The sequence below is a fragment of the Thunnus thynnus genome, chromosome 21 (assembly GCF_963924715.1).
Source record: "Thunnus thynnus chromosome 21, fThuThy2.1, whole genome shotgun sequence".
NCBI lineage: Eukaryota > Metazoa > Chordata > Actinopteri > Scombriformes > Scombridae > Thunnus > Thunnus thynnus.
Window position 1 is genome coordinate 14,465,778 of NC_089537.1, and position 23,220 is coordinate 14,488,997.

Sequence of the window (23,220 nt, forward strand, 5' to 3'; positions counted from 1 at the left end):
AGAAAATGGGGGACAGAAGAAAGGGCAGAGAGATAACCTGACAGCTGGAGAAAACAGCGTGATGTTTTGACTCTCAGACACCTTCATGAGCATTGGAATAACATCTGCAGAATTTCTCATCTTTTCCTAACTTCTTAAGTTCATGAAAACAATACGAAACTCGAGTTTTGCATGAACAGGTTTAGCTGAATCATGTGATTAAAAAAGACTGCTTGACTTCAAATAATTAAGGAAGACATATGATCTAATAGTGATAGATTGTTGTATGCTTTCATACACTAACCATCCAGACAAGGGGTGCATTAAGAGCAAACTGACAGAGGCCCTGTTCACACCTAGCATTAACATAGTATTAGGTCATCCGATCACAAGTGGACAGCTCTAAGTACGTCACTTTACACCTAGCATTGGAATGCATCTCCACATGCGAGTGACCACTTGTGATCGGATCTCACTTCCCTGCTCTATATGCAATTAAACATGTACAGCATTTCTGTTTGCAAAGACCAAATGCGTTGTTGTTTTTAACCAGCAGGAGGCAGCAATGCTCTTCCCATGCCTAGTCTGCCAGAAATTAAAAGAAGAAAAAGTTTGCGAAGTTTGCCCAAATGTCAATCAGACAACGTGATTTGTGTGTACTCCATCCACAAGAATTTTGCCTGTTGTTTCGCACTTTAATATGATGCCGTTGGCACGCAAATGAGTACGTATTTCTGCTTATGCAGACGACGTCATTTGAGTAGGCCATCCTTCAGTGTGGCCCAGAGCACATTTGTGTACAGACTGCTAAAAGAATGTGGCCATATGCAGCCCAGACCACCTCCGAATGTGTTCTAAGCAATCGGACCTCAATGCGTCCTCAATGTGTCTTGGGTGCATTCACACCTGTACTTAGAGCTGTCCACTTGTGATCGGATCACCCAAGACGCATTTTAATGTCAGATGTGAACAGGGCCAGAGCGACAGCCACAGGCCTATTAAGACCGAGGAGACTGAATGCCGTGAAGACAGATGGGATGAAAGACAAGCTCGCAGCTAGCAGGGTCTGCATGGTGCCACCAGTGTTTTCAGACTGTCGTTTAAAATAAGGAAGGCCATTAATAACCTCCTCACTGTGCTCTGCTCAGCTGCAGTCTGGCGCGTCTTGCAGAGCTAAATGTGGCGCTGCATGGCAGCCGACTGGCAGACTGTGTCAAAGAGACCATATATACCTGAGGAGAGGGAAAAAGAGAGGGAGGCAGGCAGACAGAGTTTGTATGTGGTTCTGCATTTGTCTGTGCTGTATATGTGTGCGTGTATGTGTGTGTGTGTGCAAGTGCTGTATGTTTGGGTTTAATTGTATTGCTCATGTTGGATGCTGCTCTTTTCGCTTACTCACCTGTTTGTTTATGTGCTATGTGCGTGCCGCCTGTCCTACTGTGGTTGGATGGGAATCAGATAGCAGTGATGCAGTCAAGGAAGCCGTCAGCACCGAGGTGAAAAGTTATGGTTGCCAGTGGTAATGACTGTGTTCCTTCTTGTCAAACCTTTACTTTGGCAGATGAACAAAACATAAAATTTGACAGGGAGTGGGTTTTTTCCCCCCATGATCCAAAAATATTACATGTATATAGCCACACTGTGAATGTGTTTTTGCAAAAGATGGAGTGGGTACTTTGGTGGAGAAAGAAATAAGCTTTTCCTGAGTGGGTGACTCACATAATTATTGAGTTATTTTAGGCCTGTAGGCTTTTAAAACAAACCTCTGACAAATCTTAGACATTTGATTTAACCATTCATTACCAACTGGCTCTCCTGTGACCAACCCACCCAACTACTTGACTGAAATTGAAAATCTTATAGCATGCATTTAAATTGCTGCTTCAGCCCGTTCAGTTGGGGAATTATAGTGGAATACCAGATATCCAAATTGATACTTGGAATGTGCCAGTCAGCGGGACAACACATGGGGCCATGCGTGCTTAAAGATTTGTTGAAGGTTTTTGTGCATGTTTTTTGACTATGCTCAATTATAGCATGATTCTTCTTTAAAACACTAATTATTCCACCTGAAAAAAAATGTCATCTTTAAACTTGTGTCCTACCGTAGAAAATGTTCAAGACCTTTCGAGACACAGAACAATAGATGCCAAAGCTACATGGTTTCCTTACTGGACTATTTTACTGAAGTGCAACCAGTGTGACATGAATGCCTATGGTATGCAAATATAATCTGTAATGAGAACCTTGAGTGATGCGAATCCAGTCCTGAAACAAAATTGTGCTATTTGAGAAAGAAGTTAAAGCACTTACACGATGTCAACAGCTCAGACTTGGCCACTGCACTCTACCAGGTGAACTGCGGAATTGAGGAAGCTTTAACAGATCAAATAGTTCCTCTGCCTTCATGTCCAACTAGGGGCGGATCCGAATCCGGTATTCGACAAAGCACAAATAGTGGGATTTACGAATATTTATTTCATACAAATATTTAAAAAATCATTTGTTTTCATGAAGAAAAAAAAAACACGTCAAATAGCTGATTTTCCTCATGTGAGTGCGGTGAGTATTTGTGCTCTTTCTGCTTGTGCTGACGTGACACTGAATGGAGCGTGTGTGTGTGTGTGTGTGTAGCTGCTAATCTGAATATAATAAACAAAAAACATAAACAATATGGGATAATTTCAGAATACAAGACAGTCTCAAACTTGGAAGCATACCACAAGTCGACCCTCAGGAAAATCTTCCAGCAAAACTGCAAATGTGTTTGTTTGTTTGACAGCATTGTTGTCGGCTTGGTTAAAAAAAAACTATGATTGTATTTCCCCTGAATGGCTGTCCAGAGCTAACGGTTGCTAACGTTTAGTTCGCTGCCAACTGAGATTGCTGCTAACTGACAATTTGTCTTGACATGTTGGCGCCAGCGATATGTTGGTGATTTAAACTTATTTTTCTATCACAATCTCAGTGTGACACGTTTCCCAGTATGAGCTAATGCTGTTTTCTCTGTTTTGATAATGGGAATGCAGAGGAAATTGTGTTTTGTTCTGCTATTTAGCTAATTGTAGCTCATGGCAATATAGATTAGCTTGCACCTGTTTTTGAGCTTTAACAATAGATAGTGAGTGTATCCTTATAGCTGTCTTCTTTTCAAAACAGTAACACTGTGTGTGTGTGTGTGTGTGTGTGTTAGTGTGTGGGTATGTATGTGCACGTCACTGCGCACAGTAACGTTAAATGTTAGCCTATGCAATGCATATATTCACAATGTTCACAAAGGCATTTATTAGTTTAGAGTTTAGTTTATTGGTTTGAGTGTGGATTAGGAAATGAATGTTAGTTTTAAAATGATTTTCTTTTCAATGATGTTTATGGTTATATGTGTTTATTGCTGGGTTTATGAAAATATTACATTTAAGCATTCATAATTATTATAATGGATTATTGAAGAACACTTATGCTAAAATTAGAAATGCAATAAAAACAAAAACAGGATCACTGTGCCTGTTTCCACTTTTATTCAAATACAAATATAAATACAAATAATTTTGCTGCCTCAACAAATACAAATACAAATACAAATACTGGGCTCTCTGCACATCCCTATGTCCAACACAAATAAATGGAGCTTTCAGAGAGAAAAGCTTCCTATGTTTGATAGAAAATTAAGAAACATTTGAGCTTTTGCTGCTGCAAGATTATTTTGTTTATGTATACTCAGATGAGTAGAAAGCTCAATTAAAAACATCTGGTAAATACTCCTTACAGGGTATGCTAAACACACTATTGTGCATCTACATTTTTAAATGTTAGCTGTTGTGCAATCTCTTAATGTCTTCTTGTCTTTTGTACAGACATTTCTATATGCACACAATGATTTAATGATGAGCATACAATTATTTTACCTCGAAGGGCAACAGGCATAAAAATACTGCACATCAGAGAAATTATTGTCAGCGTTTTGCACACATTAGACACCAATACTGACATTTGTGTCTGTATAAATGGGTGCCAGTGAAGCAATTTTATGCTCAGGATGCAGATGTGGGCCACATGTAAAAGCCTTTCTAAAACAAGCACTGTGGAATAGGGAAAGTTGTGCTTACAGTACCTCTCCAGGAGGGGCTGGCTGCCTCCCAGACTGCTCTGCTGTTAGATCTGCCCCTCAGAATAAATAATGACAAGTCCTCATCATCTGGACACTTAAAGAAACTAAATCATATCTTTTCTCTGGAGGACTGTGCGTGATTTATTGAAGTATCTCTGGATGCTTCAGCGGATCAATGTTTTATAGCAGCCTCACTTTTACAGGGTATATTTCTACAAGTCAGCTGTCTAAATGGGCAGAGGCTGTGTGTTTATCCTCCAGATGTGGGTCAGTTGAGATTGTGTTAATAATAACAGGAAATTGACTGAGATTCAAAGAACCCTGCCTATCCAAGGCGCAATCAGACGACCTGCGTGTAAAACAAACACTTGTTTGCAAAGGAAAGGAAAATAAACGTTGGGAAAGATCTGGAACGTAGATGCTTGGCAGGACAACAAGGAACAGTCTGAAGAGCTACATACAGCTGAATATCATGGCCAGACAATGCATGGCAGATGGGCACACACACTCCTTTGCAGTCAGACATAATACAAGAAAAAGGAAGTGGGAGAGTCTTGGGCCAAGGCCTAGAGGGCCCAGGGGTAGTGGAAGAGGAGCACAGCATGAAAAATGAAAAAGGAAAACTCATGAAAAACTACAGTTCATAGTAAGCTACATCAAAAGGAATCCCAAAATAAGTTTGTTTACAAGTTTTTGCGTGAGTCATCAAAAACTATTCCTTTTGTAGCTGACTGCAACACATAGTACAGTAGACAGACTTATAAGCAGTGGGCGATATACCAAACACAATTCAATGACAGAAGTGTACAACTGTATTTATATTGGGATCATGGTCAGGGAGCATAGAGTGCAAAATATAAAGAGCCTGCACGAATCAGGCGCCGGCGATGGGCCGCAAAATCATGGAGGAGGCTGCCCCTGGACTCTGACGTCATCAGTGACCTTTCGTGTATTTACAGAGGAGGTTTGATTTCCACTCTTTTTCCATGCTCACACATGAGCCGTTGTGAAGCGGGTCCTGGAGGTAAAAGAGTAGCTTTGTCCCGTCCTGGATGGTGAGCACTGGAGTCATGTGCTTCTGCCAATCCCGAAGAAGGGCCCACAAGCCACGGCCATTGAGAAAAGCACAAGCATCACCTGTTTTATATTAAATCTGTCAGATTAAATAAGGAAGCCAATAACCTGCAGCACTCGAGGTGGCGTTTTAGCCAAATTTGAACCTCTCCTCTACTAATCACGCTTGTTAAAGCTGTTTTTAAACACGGTAAAGGAACAGAGCAGACACACTTTGCAAAGAAATTCTCAAATCTGCACCTGACCAACTGATGTACTGTTATATTAAATGAGATGTGCAGTTATAAAAATGTCTTCTTCTGTATGAACAAACCACAAAGTGTCTTAATTTGGAGTAATGCAACTTGTGTAGGTTTAAAATGAATATGACAACGCACTTGGTTTACAACAGTGATTTTTGCTTTGTCCGTTGTACAGCTTATATGTTGCACTTCGCCACTACCAAATGAAGATTTTGGCTATTGAAGTATTGTGATCTCATTATCATACAGAAGAAACATGAAGACATTAAATAGCCCTCTCAAACTGCTCCTTCTAACGCTGCAGACAATATTGCCCTCTACAGGGCATACATATTAGTCACGCTTGTCTGTCTCCTCTGAGGTTTTCTTTTTTTTCTTCTTTTGGGGAGGGGGGTGAGAAGAAGAGACACAGCGCCACATGTGATGAATGAGTAATGACAGTGTGGAGAGAGTGTGAGGATCAGGGGCTGCAGGGGTGGCACACTGAGGAGAGAGACTGTCCTGCAACCTTAAGACCTTGCTTCACACCTTCTTAACACATCCTTTAGCGACTAACTTCACGTGTGTTCTTCTGTTGTTGTTTCCAACCTTTGACCTCACTGTGGAGCACTTGTTAACGAAGCAGATAAAGATGGTGAGGAGATAAATCAATCTAATATCTGTAACAAACATTTCCAGTATTATAACTCAAATCAATGTGTTGACAACAAAAATGATAACTTTTAAATAACGTGAAATTTAATTTAAAATGATTAAGAAGACTAAACAGAACTCCAAAAGAGCTGATATGAATTAATTAAGGAACACAGGCTCTAATTTATCAAGTGTCTCAGAGCATGAAAGATGATTAAAATGAATGAGATGGCCGCATAAAGGACCTGGTCAGTGATCCAAGTCCAGCCACTCCTTCACTTAAAAAGTTGATGAATTCAGTCTGTGGTCTCCAAATTAGCTGTGTGGTGAGAAAAAAAAGAAGTGTAGAAAGATGAAGGAAAAACAGGCGTCTCATCACTCTTGTGGGAGTGGAGAGAGGCACCTATTTTACTCCTCTATCTTCCAAGAGGAGATGAGTGTGATGAACTGTGGATTCAGCCTCCCCCGACTGCTTCTGTGAGAAATGCCACAGCAGCAGATCAGCTAAGTCTCCAGAGATCAGGCCCAGGGTTCAGCCTCGCTGTGACACGAGATGGACCCCAATTTAGGACACAAAGACTTGGTCAAACCAGCAGGAGGTATAGCCTTTCCCTGGGAATGATCTGTTCCTTTTCTATTCATTGTATCTATGTGCTCTTACCTCTCTTCTTCCTATTTTTGTAGTTTCCCCTTTGCTTCACCCTCATCTGTCTCTTTCCTCACTCACTTTCCTTAACAGCTTTGCACTCTCTTGCCTCAGTACCATCATTAGTATACCCACAGACTAAAGTTCTAAAGTTCAATTTCTGACTCATGCACTCATTTACAATTACAATTATGAGGCTTAGAATGCAAATATACACTTTTGTGCATATTTTCATTTTAGATGGCTGAAATTTAAAACGGACAATCGTGAAAGGTGTATCCGATGGATTACCTTGCAAAATTAATTTGCACAAGCAGACATGCTGCTGCATATTGAATCTTATCCTCAGCTCTTCTGATAAAAATTTTTTTTTGGTTAATTTGGTAATGCGAGGAACCCTTGTAATAGGCTTATACGCTCCACTTAGAACACTCCCCTCATCTGTGATTGAAGTAAAGGACCCTCTCAAATCGCGCACTCTGACGATTCACCTTCTAGAGAAGGACAGAGGGGCCCTCCAACCACTTCTACTCTTAACTGTTATGGAGTAAATCACAAACATGTCATGGCTGGATCCTCTGGGACTACATACAACCTTAGCTGTCCTATATTGTGTGACTAACCAATGTCCTCATTGCATGGCCAAGGACCCACTGAGCCCAGAACAGCTCACATCTCTTATACTGAAAAATGGGGGATTTTTTTCCCTTTCCACACTAGCTTTGCCCCTCCAGGCATTGACATTTAATCAAACCCAAATCCCATTGTGCCTATTAACATATCAGGCTGATACGGGTTGCTGTAAAAAGCTTGAGTACAGGAACCCCGAGCAGAACATTACCATAACTCTGCCTGTGTGATCTCTTTCTCTCTCCTCCGCCCACATGTAAAAATGCTTACCTGGCAAACAACTAAGCATGGAGAGTCATCGCTCCCTCTCACACTCTCCTCCTTCCACTCTTTCACCCCAGTTTATCTTTTTAGAACGTGTTAATTATTTAGCTGTTTGTGCTTGTGAATGTTTGCCAAATCGCACATCGAGACAAACTAAGCAACTAATGCAAAGGCAATTTTAATATTTCACCAGACCATCAAAACGATCTTGAGTTTGTTTTTTGTCCTGGCTGTGACTGAATAAGCAATTCAGGGTACTTTTTAGGAATGCTTAGTGCTAAAATGGATGGCTTGGTTTCTCTACGAGCAGCTCAGTCTTTCTAATATTAATCATTATAGATGTGAAGGGAGTTGGATAAGTGATGCAGAACGTCTGTGAAAAATGGTGATGATTATGAGGTCAATACCTGATAAATTGCCATATTGGATAAGAGTTGTTTCACACAGCTCAGCAGATATTGGCTGGTTCGCTCGTGACCTTGGAGAAGGTCTCGCTGCTCTTGAGCAAGTCTCCCCACATCTGACCTTGCTGGCAGCCGCTCATGTATGTCAGTGCCATATGTTGGTTTGTGTGGTGGCCTACACGCTGAGCGTGGAGCCTCTCTACCTGACACCAACTGAGGCCAAACTGGTTGTTAGTCTTGTATCACAGCAGGCAATTACTCCCTGAAAACTAGGACAGTTCTTGGTAATGACAGTCACCAGAGCACAATATTTAATGCAATGAAAAGACATTGCTGCTGTCAGCGTTGTTTTCTTAGAGTGAGCATGACAAGGCGATGGGAATGGAACAGGGCCATGTTGTACAAAGAGGATTATGAAGACAAAACAACATTGACAAGTCTGAAATTTGAGCACACTTCAAGAGAGATATGAAGACTATCAAAGTCAAGCTGTTTGTTGGAGGGATGGTAGCATGCTGTTTTGTGAGCCCATGTGAGTGTGATGAACACGGCGGAAAATACACACTTAGAGGTAGACTGAGTTCTACCTCTGGACTCGTAAGCTGACACTTGACAGAATAGCACTTCTCAAAGTGGCAGCCATCTATGCCACGCAGAACAAAGCAGAAGATATTTCTTTCAGTGGAAAAATAACTAATAAATAAATTAATGTGAGCAATAGGATAATTGCGAGATACAAAAGACGGGCTGTGTCGGAACATGTGTCCTCTTTTATAAAAGGAAATCTGTTTTCTGATATTACCACATGAATCTAAGATGCTTTCTTAGATTGAAAAGTGTAAAATAAAGGAATCTGTGAGGCGGCACTCTGCTGATCTTCACTTAATCATATAGTTGTTTATATAACTCTGTTACATAAGCCATTTTTCTTCTCTACATTTTAATCAACATAAGTAATGGCAGCCTCTCATATCAATATACCTGAGCCATCTGCTGTCTAATACCAAGGATTTCACTCTCTGCGATTGCACAACCCCGAGCTGCGCCTCTCGCTACATCCCGATCAGGATTTGGCAGGGATCAAAATTTGTTTCTTTGCTTTTTATTGTCAGTGCTTTTTGATTTCCAATCCCCAGCATTGTATCTACACAAGCTGCAGGCAGTGGCCGTGTGCTTTATACAGTGTCGTTTCCTTAGAATTTTATTTGATCACTTTAATAGGGCACTGGACTATCTGGTTTTATTATTCAACAAATCAAGCAACATCAATTCAAGGCCACCTAATAATGACAAAACATGGTGCTCACACACTGGCAATCTAAAATTGTATTTCCTTATTAGCAGGCTGTCTGGTGAAAAATATGGAAATTATATTCATACTGAGACAGGTAATAACCAAAAGGGAAGGTACAAAGTGTGTTGCAAATTAAGCTCTGGTGTACATTTGCATATTTTCTTGAAACATATTGTTGGTTGGTGGTGGTGATGGGGAGTCTGGGAGTTGGGAATGGTTACCTCATATTTGAAAAGTTGCATAAAAGTTCACTGAACAAGTAGTCTTACTTGACATGTTGAGTGTTATAAATGGTTGACACAAAACCTGCTTATGTGTGATTTTAATGATCAAAAGGATGAATGACCACATGTGCCCATGCTGTGTGTTATAGTTCTTGCTTTTACTGTATAGGTTTTAAAAAAACACTCAAATTATGCTGCTTTTGACAAGTTAGTGCTAATGTGTCCTATTAACCCTGTACTACCATGCAGAATCAAGTTATTGTCTACTCATTATTGATCATTCACATTCAGTCTTGTGTCTAAAAATATTAGGGCTGCAACTAATGATTATTTAGTCTGCTGATGATGTTCTTGATCATGGCTGGAGCCACCAAATATATTGGCTTGATAAAATAATTTAAACATATAATTAATTATTAAAATAATTGTCAATTAATTAACTGCCACTCTGTTAATCAACAAATTGTTTGAGCTTGAAAAACATGAAAATAAGAGCTGAGATAATATTACAAGGTCGAGAACAAAAAAGTTAAAAAAAAAAAAAAATACAATGATCATGTAGCTATATTCTTTCCTAATAAACAATGATCTAATAGCCAAATTCTTAGGTGACTGATAATCTTAGGGTCTCAAACAGCAAACAAATTATTTCTCTTGTTAAAGTGAGAGTTAAAGAGAGCCTATGTAACTCTGGCTGACCACTAATGCTAAAACATAGCGTCAGAGTAGCACAGGTAGAGGAGTCAACTTATGCGATGTCAGTAGAGCAATATCTAAAAATTGCTAACATTAGCAACATTAGCCACCGTAGGTCAACTGTCAAAAAGTAGACTAATGTAGAAACAAAGCCCATAGGGTATTAAATTGAACAAAGATGTGTTTAACTGCTGTTGAATTCTATTTTTTTCATTTGTAGAGGAGGAATATTATTTCGTCATTCAAATAGCCAGTGTCACTTTTAATATAGGCTATACAATAATGTATATATATATTAAAAATCCTCTCCAGACATGTATTAAGACATATAGACATACTCTGCTTGGAACAATGATGCGTGCCTGATTTGTTTTCTCCACAAAAAAAAAAGGTATAATTACCATGTCAAAATCCTTAAAGTGGCATCTACTTCATCTCCCTCATTAAAAATTCCAGAATTTATGAATATGTAAATATATTTAATTCAAGAAGTTGAACTGCTGGACACAAGGTATCTCCTACTTTACCGTAAAGTCCATTTTCAGTGTTTGTAAACTGGAGGCCTCAAGTTTCCACATCACACTTGTTTAGGTTGCATACTGTGCCAGGATTGGTTTCCAAACAAGTTGTGATGTCACAAATCCTGCTCATAGGCCCACTTCCTAAAAAAATTAGATTTTCTATGAACACAGAGAAACTTACCCGTTTCCGCAGATGAATGTGAAAACAGTCTTCCAATGTCAAACTATGCACATACATCATTCTTCACAGTGACACTCAAACATCTAACAGTAGTCACAAGAAGACAAAGTCTGTTTTTAAGTATATTTTAATTGGCTTGTTATTTAATTCAAGAGATATGACGATGACTAACTTTTCCATTGACTCTCTTTTTAGTCGTTTTCATTATCACCCCAGCTATAATAGGCTGTACATTTTAGAATCACAGTAAATGCTAAAAAAAAAAAAAAAAAGTGGCTATAAAGAATAAAAAGAGACAAACAACAAAATTCAAGTATGAGAATGTGTGTTTTAAGTTGTGTATTTTTGACGTGGAGGAAGAAAAAAAAAAAAAAGAAATCAAGCACCCCCGTGGATTTAATGACACCCCTCCCACCCTCAGCAGCAGTTATCCCCCACCCCCTCCCGGTTTCAGGGATGGTGTGGTCCAGGAAGCGCGCCTCTCCTCTGCTCTCCTCTCCTCTCTCCTCTCCGGCTCCACTCAATCAGCTGACGAATGGTATCTCCCTCCTCTCCCGGATGGATCGCGCCGCTGAAGCCGGGCAGCCTGAGCGCTGACACAGGAGCAGGTTGCCCACCGCCCGCTCTTCTCCCGCTGGATGTCTGACCGACCGAGCCTCAAGTAGAAGATTTCGCTTCACGTAAAAGAAAGAGAGAGCTTTCTTTACAGGAAGCTACCCGCCTCACCATGGCTTCCAACTTCAACGACATAGTCAAACAGGGATACGTGAGGATACGGAGTAAGAAACTGGGGGTGAGTAGTACTGTTGCACTTGCTGTCTAGCGCGGTGGAGGAGAAGGGGGAGGAAAAGAGGAGGAGGTGGTGGTGGTGGAAACAGTAGAAGGAGGAGGAGGAGGAGGAGGAGGAGGAAGAGTTCCAGTTGTTTGCGGTCTTTTAGCATCAGCGGCGGCTGGATTAAGAAAGAGGCTTTAATTGCTCCATAGGCAGTCGTCCTGCTGCGAGCTCTTCAAGAGGAAAAACAGATTAGAGCAGCACGAGCAGCGGCCAAGTTTCACTCAGTGCATCGTGCAAAAAAATAAAAAAATACTTCCACACATAAACTACTGAGATGTTGGTATAAAGTTAAGACGACTGACAGCTGGTGTCATGTGGTTGTAAATCATATTTCAGTCTCTTTTTTTTAGCCTGTAAGTCTATTTTTCTTGAAAAAGTGAAGCTGTTATCTAGTTTTATGACTGCGCTAGGATTGCGAAAATTATAGACAGGTGAGCAGCTCTGCAAATTTTACAGAAAAGATGAAAATACTAAATTCTGTCTGCTTATGGAGAGATAAATGTATACTATAAATTTACTAAAGAGCACTATTAACCTATAATCTCACTTTTTTACCTACACAGATGCTCCCTGTAAAAGTATTATGACACTTTAACCACACTATAAAGTCTAATAAGGTCACTTACCACTGAGCACCACAGGCTACAGTGCAAATGAACACTGGACTCTAGGTTGGATAACATAATAGCAACACTGGTAATGTTGTTAATCACTGCACAAATTATCATTAGCCTGTTATCTGTCAGCACAGACTTACTGTGCTTAAACTCTCTTTCAGTCGTGATGAATTACTCTCAGTATTGAAAAGTCTCATTGTAATCCGGCTGAATCTGTGCGATGGCAGCATCTTAATGCCTTGATAATGGATTTCCATTGAGATACAGCAAGGGGGAAAAAATAGCTTGACTGCTTAAATTGAAACGAATGATATACTGTATATTCAATTATGAGCGCCTTCTTGTCTGACTCATAAAGCCATCTGCTTTTGTTCGTTCTTCCAGCTCATTACGCTAACAGAGTGGGCACACTCCTCCTCTGATGAAGTGTGATGATGGAGGCTAATGATGGCTGCCTCCTCGTCACATCATCACCTGGCTTCATCAACGCTATTCTACTGTTGTATGCTGTCATTGAGGCTGTCTATGATTACTCTTTGTGACTAATTGTTCTTGAGTAGGAGTAGGGCTGTCGCCTAATAGTCGACCAAACCGTTAGTTGATGAGAAGAGTCTTAGTCGACACCCGGCAGAGGTAAGTGATGAAGTTACATCACTCAGCCGACCAATGGTGTAACTTCATCACTCAGTCAGTGACTCACTCTAGACTATTATCGGGCAGGAAATCATCCAAAGTTCCGCCTATCATTTGTCGACCTCAAACATGACTTATCATCTGAAACGTGTAAGTAGCGTAACGTTAGCCACCTAGCATGGTGTTACAAGTTCATAAGTTGTGTGATATACTGTGTTGATTCAGAATTATTACGGCTTTTGCTGTTAGCGCTGTTGTCAACAGGCGGCTCGCTTTGTGTGTGCACTTGTAAAATTGATATTTTAAAGACTCATTATTATGGTTTTGTATTTCTCTGTAATGCAGCACAGTTTTACATTCCTTCTCAGCTGTAGAGCTCAAACCATTTTCTGACGCCCCCAAAACAATATATTTAAAAAATTGAATTAATATCATAAACATGCAACAACTAGTCGACTAATGGCTTGAACTAATGACTGCTTGTCGACTAGGAAAATCTTTGGTTTGAAGCAGCCCTAAGCAGGAGAAACCTTTACTGCCCTTAAAGGACTTTCCCAACTCAAGCCTGATTTAACAAATGAAAGCAAAAGACATTTGTAAACATGCAAATCAGCTTGTTTGTAGTTGGCTCAGTTTATGTGCGTATGCTATTAGCTAGATGCATTCAGAGAAAGGGTGTGTGTGTGTGTGTGTGTTTGTGTGTGGAGTCTATGACTTTGCAAAGCAAGTGAGGACGCATGCTGTGTTGGCTGTGCTCGAGGTATGGATGCCATATCTCTGCCAGCTCCAGATCTCATCCTGCTGTTTGTGGAGAAAAACAGTTTGTGTCCTGATCGCCCACTCCCTCAGCCCTCCAGCCGCTCGCTGCTGTTTCATCATAGAAAAGCCATGCTGCGATAGCTAGTGGACCCCAGTGTGGGCAGACAGAAAGTATTTATCTGTCAACACTAGGGTTAGTTATATACCAGGCCAATTCTCATTTTGAATCTGATATGGGAAAAACAACAACAACAAAGGAATCTGTATGCCTGAATCAACAGGCATTGATGCACCCCTGTAATTATTCCTCTTGTTTGATTACTTTTTATGTGAGGGGAAAAAATTCCTCGTCGGTGCTAAATGTGTGACAGACACAGTACACACATGCATGTCATGACTCATGAGTGGAAAGATACACATCAGGGTGGAGGCGAATGATATTCATAGTTGGGTACAATCCAAAAAAAATAGTAATTTATGAGACCTATTTCAGCCTGAACCCAAACATCTTTTTTTTTTTTACCCATATTGATGACTCGACAGCTCAATAATGTTTATGGCTGTGAAGAGAGACTTGAGGCATCATTATCCTGATGTGCCATACACATTCAAGGCAGAAGGATAACTGAGATGTAGTGACATGGACAGAGAGATGCACTGCCCTCTTTGATTCTCATGATTCCACATAAGTAAAATATGGCCAAAAGACCTCCATTCAATGATCCATCCTGTCACTGGGACTAGGGACTATCATTTGAAATGTGTCAATACCTATACCTCAGTTCTGGTACTGATACCAAAACAGTATTTCTTTTAATACCTTTGAAAAATATGAAGATTTTCTACAAAACATCAACAACATTTGTTGTATATTTTTCCTTAGGCAACAGGACCAAACATAAACCAAATTCCATTAATATATCAATTATTCTCTCTGTTGTTTTCTTAGTTTATCCATTAATCATTCGGTCTATGAAATATAACAAAATACTAAAAAGTGCCCATCTTTCCTGGTGTCCCCACAGCCCAAGGGGGCATTTTCAAATTGTTCTTGTTTTATCTGCACAAACAGTCCAAAGCTCAAAGATAATACATTTATTATAAAACATGGAAAATTGGCAAATCTTCACATTTAAAAAGCTTTTGATTAACTGACTAATTATTGCATCATTTAATATTAAATGTCTAAACCCATGCAGCCGTACAAGAATGTTGCCTGACAGTCTAAAACTGGGAAAATCTTTATATAAATCATGCGCTATCTGATCAAAGAATAGCTTTCTAAATAAATTACAATTCTGACCAGACATTCAGAGCCAGTTTTCAGTACAGTCAGTACCCCAAAAAAGGTATTGAGGTTTGATATCCAGCCCTAACTGTCACAACAACTGAATTCAGTACAAACTTTTATCTGCTCAGCTTTTTAGGCCAAAAAGGTCCTGTGTATTTTCCTCCTCATGTGATGGTTATTTAATGTTATTTTTAGCGCTTTAAATGTCTCTCAAATATCACATATCAAGACATGGCATCACAGTTGACCTTCTAATGCTCCCACCTCGGTCTTTATTGTAATGCCGTGCCATTTAAAATGTTTTATACATTATTTTTTATTAGAAAGTAGTACAGTTGAATGGTTCTCTTTATGCGATATGTATTAAAGTTGCCACACCAACAGCTTTGGCTGAACTCATCAACATCACTCAGTTCGATTGGCTCATTTCCAAACCCCATCATGTGTGAAGGTTGAGGCCATGAGGTCAGGTCTGTGTTCTGCCGAGTGATCAAATTACCAAACAGGGCACTTTCTCTCCTGGTTTTTTTTTTTTCCTTTCTTTCTTTTACCCAGGACGTTTGTTTTCTTTTTCCACTGACATGAATGGCAACGATTTCCTACATTAGCCAACTTCTTTGTCTCTTTGTTGGCTTGAAGAGACAACGGTGCAGTGTTCTTGAATGCACAAGTAGTCTCTCTTTCCTTCCCTTTCTCACATTCTCCCCCCTCCTCTTCCTCACTTTCACCCATTCTCTCACCTCCTGTTCCCCCACGTCTCACCTGTACTCCCCACACTTCACAGTATTTCTCTCATCTCTTCTCCCCTATTTTATCGCTCTTCCTCTTTTCTTCCCCTTTATCTGGCTATCATCCCCCCCCCCCCATCTCTCTCTCTCTCTCTCTCTCTCACCTTTCTCTCCTTCACTGGTTTGCAGACAGCTGAGAGACTGAGCACAAAAGCATCCTATTCATCACCCCACACTGCACCCTCCATAACCCCAACAGGCTATTCCCCCTGACACAGTGCAAAACCACGCACACACCACACACATACCCACGTACACAAATTGGCTTGGTTCAACATTGAAGAATTGGCACACACATACACCCGACAAACAAGTAAACAATCTGCTGCCAGAGAACAGTGTGTGGATTCTCAATTAATTTTAATCCTGTGGCTTTGTACCATACAGTATTTTTTTACAACATGAAGACAAACTAAATGCTCACAAGAGCCAAAAACAAGTAAAAGTGTCTCTGCGTAGAGAAAGCATTACATCTGGATGAGTCTGAGATACAGCAGTGGTGATACTGCCATCATCACTGTGGTCCTTTCTTTTTCCCTTTCAGTGAAAAACAGTTGATGCTATCAGTGGGATGGACTTCTCTTGAAAGGCTGAATAACATGACCTTTGAGTAATTTGTGTGTCAGTCTCAGTCCAGGTACACATTTCCCAGGTTTACGATCACTGTGGTAAATAGAAAAGGTCAGAATATTTTCCCCTGTCTGTCCAACCTTTTCTTCAAGCCTTAACAAAAACGGTCAATTTAAGTTTGCTGCGGGTGAGTCTGTCTGCCATTCAATCTCTCCATTCACAAACATGTTTTGACACTTCAAAGGATCTGTAGTTCAGATGCTGGCTCAGAGGTACTGTAGATATGTAATATTTTAAGAGAACGCAGAGCACTTCAAACATAGGCTTCACACACAGATCGGCTTTTTTTAAATTATAAGTTCCCACCACAATAACATCACAGTATTTTCACCAAAACAAGCAAACTCAACATTGACTTTTATATTCAAAGAAAAATGTGCTGTATGAATAAGACAAGAAGATTTTCGTTGTACTTCATACCAGACATTTAAAGCAGCTATAATCAATATTTTTATATTAGCAGTGGATCACAGTCATGAGCCCACAGAGAATTATTACCCGACTCTGCGGTTCCTCTCAGCTCTACATAGCTTTTTAGTGGCTTTAGTGTTTTTTTTTTAGTGGTTTTCCGGTCTGCAACTTGGCTGTTTTGGTTCACTCTCATGGCTCTCGTAGGGTTGTTTTTGGATGCAGAAGGTATCTAAAAACAACTGTGTCCAACGAAAAAGTTCTAAAAACCAATAGCTACCTGCCCAGCCACAAAATGACAGACAGCCAAAGTTAGCGTCTATAGATGGAGAAGAAAGTGGAGCATTGAGGAGCTAAATATTTTTCTCATAAGTAAGTAAAGACCAAATGCAAAGCTCAAGGGTGAATATTGGACTTATATTCATTTAGTGAACACAAACAACACTCCAAATAAATGCTAATCTTGCTACGAAATAGGCAAATGTATGTTAACATGTTTGCCATATCACCTTAAAAGAACTTGTTAGCAAACACTTGTTAGCCTACAACATTAGAAGTCTTCTAGGGTCATATTTTTGTTCACCTACTGAATGTACTGTATGTAAGTCCAATATTCACTCTGCTTTTAGCTCTGCTTTTGGTCTCCGCTTACTGTTGAGAACAATATACCTCTTTAACTGCTACTGTAAGTGTTCTACTACATTGACTAACGAACGCTTTTTGCTAACTTTGTCTGTTTGCCCTGCTGGTCAGTTACTGCACAGATGGGTTATAAACCTTTTTACCGCTAAAAACAGCAGTCTGTTGTGGCTGAAAAAAATGTTACAAGAGCAATGAGATCATAGCCACAGGAAATATGGGTGCTGGGAGTGCTGCACCCCCACCCCAGCCATCAGGTGGCTAGCATCCTATAGGCCCATTTGTGTTGTTGCAATGATTATTTTTTTCTGTTGTGTGGGAGCTGGTCCGGCAAAAATAGACCCTGCGCGTAAAGATGGTGGAGTGAGGATGCTTTTTAAACATCATCGAGCATTGCAAGCTCTCCAGGTGATTTCTTTACTGTGTATTGTATTGATGTATGAGTGTTTTCCTTATCGATTTACTTTAAAGATTAAAGATGCTGCTTTTAGTAATTGTGAATGTTTCCATGCACACAGTAACGTCACTGCAGCAAATCTAAAAAACTGTAGTAATGAACATGACAGGACAAAGGAAACTCTCCAGGGGAAACCGAATTAAACTTTTAGCTTCTGAAATAACATTTTTTTGACAACTCTGATGGTGCTCAGGATTTATCAGGAGGACGGCTGCTTTTTACGATTTCACTGTATGAACCTGGACTGTGTGTTTGTAACAGCTGGCCTTTTGGATGTGTAGAGGAACACAAAACATTATTTAACATTAGATCCTGACCGCTCCTGTCGGCTTGTCTGGAGATTTAAATAATCAATGAAATTATGCTGCTGTGCCTTGTGCGTAAATGCGCACAGTGTCTCCCTGCAGGGGGATTGCTGCAGGTATTTAAATCATGTTCCTGCGGCTATGAATTAGATTGAACTAAAACATTAAAGTCGTGGGCCGGAAAACCAAAAGACACTCCACAGAGCTCAGAGGAAGTGCAGAGTTGAGTGATAATTCTCTGTGGGTACGTGACAACTGGTGAGCATATTCACATTTCACATTTGATCAACTGATCATAGTCGTTTTAGAAATATGATCACAGGAATATTTTACAAGTCCACCTCACCTCACTCTCCCTGATTTTGTTTTGGTGCCCAGCAGTAGAACAAATTCCCCAATTCCCCTTCCAGCTCACTGTGGATGTTTTCAGACTTAACTATGAACAGTGTTGACTTTTCAAAACATCAACAGTGAGCTGGAAGAAAATTCTGAGATTCAGAGGTGCTATTGGGCATCTTAACCTCACTTAGTTTACCTGTATTATGCTGAGCTGCACAACTTGTCTCACTTGCGCTTGATCACATTGAAATTCAAGTCAAAATCAAATTAAAACTGCAATCTAACTTGGATCTAGAATGAAATATACACAAAATATGTACTACAATGTTTTCCTGTTATTCATAATAACAAGATTAAAACTGAAAGAGACAAAGTTGTACTTTACTGCCATCTAACTGTGGTTATGAAACCTCATTGGTCAAACCAGAACACTAAATGTCAAACAGAAAACACATTAAAAATGCATTATGTCTGGTCCAGAATGAGGAGGAGTGGAAATACAATCAACTAAAAGTGCAGATGCAAACAAATAATCAGTAAACCAATAATCAAGGCTGCAGATGGAGAGTTTAAGTTATTCATCATTCTAACACAAGGATATCATTTGCAAAACGATGGGTTACAGTCCTGTTTATACATTTACAAAAGAGATTTGGGGTTTTAAAATTGCTTTTTTTTTGCGAGTGAACAATTTCACAATCCTGGGCGTGCATACAGTTTGTTTTGGGGTAATTTAATAAGGACTAAAAAACAACAACAAAAAAAACAAGTGACGAGTAGTGAGGCGCAGCACTTGTTAGATGCTTTCTTGGCCTTGTTTGGGGGTTTTAGTAGTTTCATGCGTGACAGAAGATTCAGTCAACAGTACAGATGTGACATCATCCCATGCTGATATACAATGGAGTTTTACAGTAAGAAATCGGTAATTGATTACATGGTGTGACACTGGTACCAGCTATACTGATTCAGTCGTTAGGCACTAATTATTAATGTTTACTTATGAGATCAATCCATGTATCTATGCGTGTAAATACAACAGGTCAAATACAGTTGGAGCTTTCTAGTACAGTAAAGGTTGTTCTTGGCTGTTTTAAACTGTCCATGCAAAAACCTCCACACAAAATATTTAAAATCAATTCCACCATAACTTCAGTTTGTCCACTTTCCATTAGTTTCAAGCAACACTGTAAACAACTTCCAGTACTTCTTATTTAGTTCTTAAAGATAATACGCCACTGCAAAAAGCCAATATTTCACAAAGTCCTTTTTCAGTAAGTGCGCCAACAATCTAGACTTGTAAGTGAAAAAAACATTCATCTATTACACCAGCCATTAAGTTTGATAACTCCAAACCTTGCATCTTCAGAAAGAGATAATAAAACCGTCAAAATGTTAGGTTATGGAGACCTTTGATACCCCAGCTTACAATGGACACTGATAACGACATTAACCATGCAAATAAAGCATTTTTTGTCCATTTGCTTATGAAATACAAAGACACAATCAAGAGTTATTACTCTATAAGTACTTTGCTGGACCCACTTGTGCTCTCTTCTCAGCCCTGTCTACAGTAACCCTCCATTAGCACTTATCAACTGTTTTATCCCTCTTTTGTCTCTCTTGGCTGTTTTTGGCTTACAAGTGGGTATTTGTGTTCAGTGACCAGTGGCCTTTACGTGGACAGAGTGTACTGTAATGGTGTGGGTATGTCCCCCCTTTGTTGGCGCACAAGCACCCACCAAAGCAGAGGCAAAGAAACAGAGAATAATGTGTCTATTGTCCAAGATGGCACAGCCTTTTAAGATAGGATCTTGCCACCTCCATGCACTCACTATTAACAATGACAGGCCGTCCAGATTGGTGGATGTCAGGAGATTTTTCACCCCAGGAACTGTACTTGTCAGTGGAGCGTAGAAAAGACACAGTCAGCTATGTTAGACTTTGAGCAATTGAGACTCACTTTCCAAACAACACGGATAAATGAGACTAGGGTTGTGCAAAGAAATCTGATTATTTCTTAGATCCAGTGGCCACAATTAGCCGTGTTCTCCACTAAATATTTCTGATTGCCAAATGGAAATTGAAACCATAGCAGATAAAGGGTTTTTAACATTCTTAGGTTTTATTCGTGCCTTGTGGGTGCCCATAGCCCAGTTTCAGCTTCTGTGATAGATGTTTGTTGGACTGCATTAATTCACAGATATGCAGGGCTATACATTGTGTGGTCATTTCCTTTTAGTTTTCATCAGCTTCCTCCATCAGACAAAGACCTGAAGACAAATTACCAGCTCTTATTGGACCTGATGAATTGCATCTCTAGCAGGATATGGGAACAACAGCCCAACAGTCGTTATTCTTAGTGAAAAATGTGCCTCTATTATATAGTCCCTTTCATAAATAAATCTACGCCCGGACCCCACTTGAACATTTCACATCATTGATTCCCGTTGTTCCTAATTATCAAAAAGGCTTTTTGTCGTAAACAGGGACAAATGTTGTTATTAGCAGTTAGTGATGTCCGCACCTTAGAAAACTGGTGGCTAATAAAAATGTTCTTTTGTCTCAACACTCATTTCTTGCCCTCACTCAACGTCATGCTCCCAAAATAACCGGATACAACTTTCAGACTCTACCACTTTCAGTTTTTTTCCTGTTGCCGTCTCCCAAGCCAGAATTGTCCATAACAGCTTTGTGTTCCCAATGTTTTCTGATGAGCTGCTTTGTAAAGTGCAAAGTTCTCTAATCCCATTGGGGGAAAAGATTGGGGGAAAAGTCACAGCTCAGTAGTAGAGACTCTCTTCATGGCTATTTAATCTTTCCAATCCCAGCAGATCCTGCACCCTGACAACACACCAGATGCTCGATTCAACACCAGAAATTTAAGAAAAAGCAGAAAGAACAACCATATTATCCCAGAACTTGTTAGCTTTTGTTCAATTTTTCTGTCTTTCATTTTATTTTGTATATTAAATGAAAAACAAAAAAGAAAACAAAAAAGAAAACAGAACATATAATTTAAAGCATCAAATACATCAGTATTTTTATAATATTTATGCATCACATTATGACTTATGTGAAAGGAATCCCTCATACTGTTGAACCCACAGATAATTATTACTGATTCTATAATTCCTCTTAGCGTTAAGGAGTTAGTGGTGACCAAAAACAGAGCTAAAAGGAGAGTGACTATTGGACTTAGATTTTCCTGGTGGGCAGAAACTCAACTCAAAAATTAATGCTAATGTTGCTGGATGTGTAAATAGGCAACTGTTTGTGAAGAAGTTCACCACATCAATTTAAAAGGTGTATTATAATCCGCAGAAAAAAGAACGGAGTAAGATAAATTATTTTAAACTGTTCTGTTGTTCAGGTTCATCTGCATATTAACTGAAAATGAACAAAAATGAAAGGGCACATTGTGCCCATTTTTTCTTCATGAATGATTTGCCTATTTTAGCCAAAATTCATTTATTTTATCTTCCCAATTTCATTCAGTTCAGTGAATATTAAAGACCTTAAATTATCTCAATACTATCTGTATTGTGATGTCATTGAGAGATTTAACCTCCACAAGCTTCCCTGACATTGAACTGAGAACAGACTCCTGACTGAGAGAATTTATTCAAGTTGTTAATACTGTTAATAATTGTTGTTAAGAATACAAAGAAGTTAAACTTCAATGAGGTGCTAACAAATTGGATGTTCATGTAAATTCAGTCTGAGTGCTGTCTCGGTTGTCAGAAAGTTGCTTAAGGATGTGTCTCTCACTGCCGTTTTACAGGATAATCTTCACTGTTTTTTCAATAAAGTCGAAATAAATTCTATTTTGGATCGCATTTCCATCTTGTAGCTACAGTATCCTCATAATGTTCACTCACAGTTTAATTCATTCCCCTAATAATATAAGCTGTGTGAATTTGAAAGGTGAGTGTATTATTGTTCCATATCCAAGTCCATCTGATCCACATATTTCACCACCCACGCGGAGGCTCTGGCTTTACAGTTCTCTGTGGTACTGTATCGCTACATTGTGCAGATACACTGGAGACTCACCTATAAAACACCAGGCGTAGAGGAATCTATCATAGCTCCATTAACACTTCTGCTTCATCCTCCTCTCCTCGCCTTCCTCCCCTCATTAATCAACAGACCAGCCCTCGGGGCTCTACTCTGCAGCTAAGCTCACTTTCAGTTTGTGCGTCTCTTTGTGTGTGTGTGTGTGAATACAGTCTGTGGGCATTGTGTTTATGTGTATTTGCATGTGTAAACGCATGGGTGTTTTTATGTGTCTGTGTGCGCAGGTGTGTGTTAATGTCAAGGTCAGTTTTTCTTTCTGTATCAATGTGTCACATGAAATTTTGGACCAAAAACCTGAGAGAAAAAAAAAAAAGGATTCCTCGAGGGAGTTCTCAGATGTCATTGTTTGTATGTATAGTCTCATGATAACAATCTGCCATCCCTCTCAAACTGCTTCCAAATTCAATTTAGCCATTATGTGATCCAGAGAAATCGTATTGTAACCGTCAAAGCTGATAATCACATTTGTATGTAGTCTATCAAAAGGGGACCTGGTGAAGTTATTCTTAGGCGAAAAAAAAGAACCTCCTACCTTTTATATTTGAA

At 39.6% G+C, this 23,220-nt stretch overlaps 1 protein-coding gene across 2 annotated transcripts in view; it reads left to right on the forward strand.

The window, feature by feature from the left end:
* The first annotated feature begins 10,949 nt into the window (after nt 1–10,949).
* Nucleotides 10,950–23,220, forward strand: part of dok6 (docking protein 6) — a 51,073-nt gene continuing 38,802 nt past the window's right edge. Inside the window, exon 1 of one of the 2 annotated variants that reach the window (XM_067578198.1) lies at nt 10,950–11,689. In XM_067578198.1, coding sequence (XP_067434299.1) covers nt 11,624–11,689 — 66 coding nt within the window. In that variant the 5' untranslated portion in view covers nt 10,950–11,623. The remainder of the gene's footprint in view (nt 11,690–23,220) is intronic. The other variant, XM_067578197.1, reaches the window with a different exon arrangement.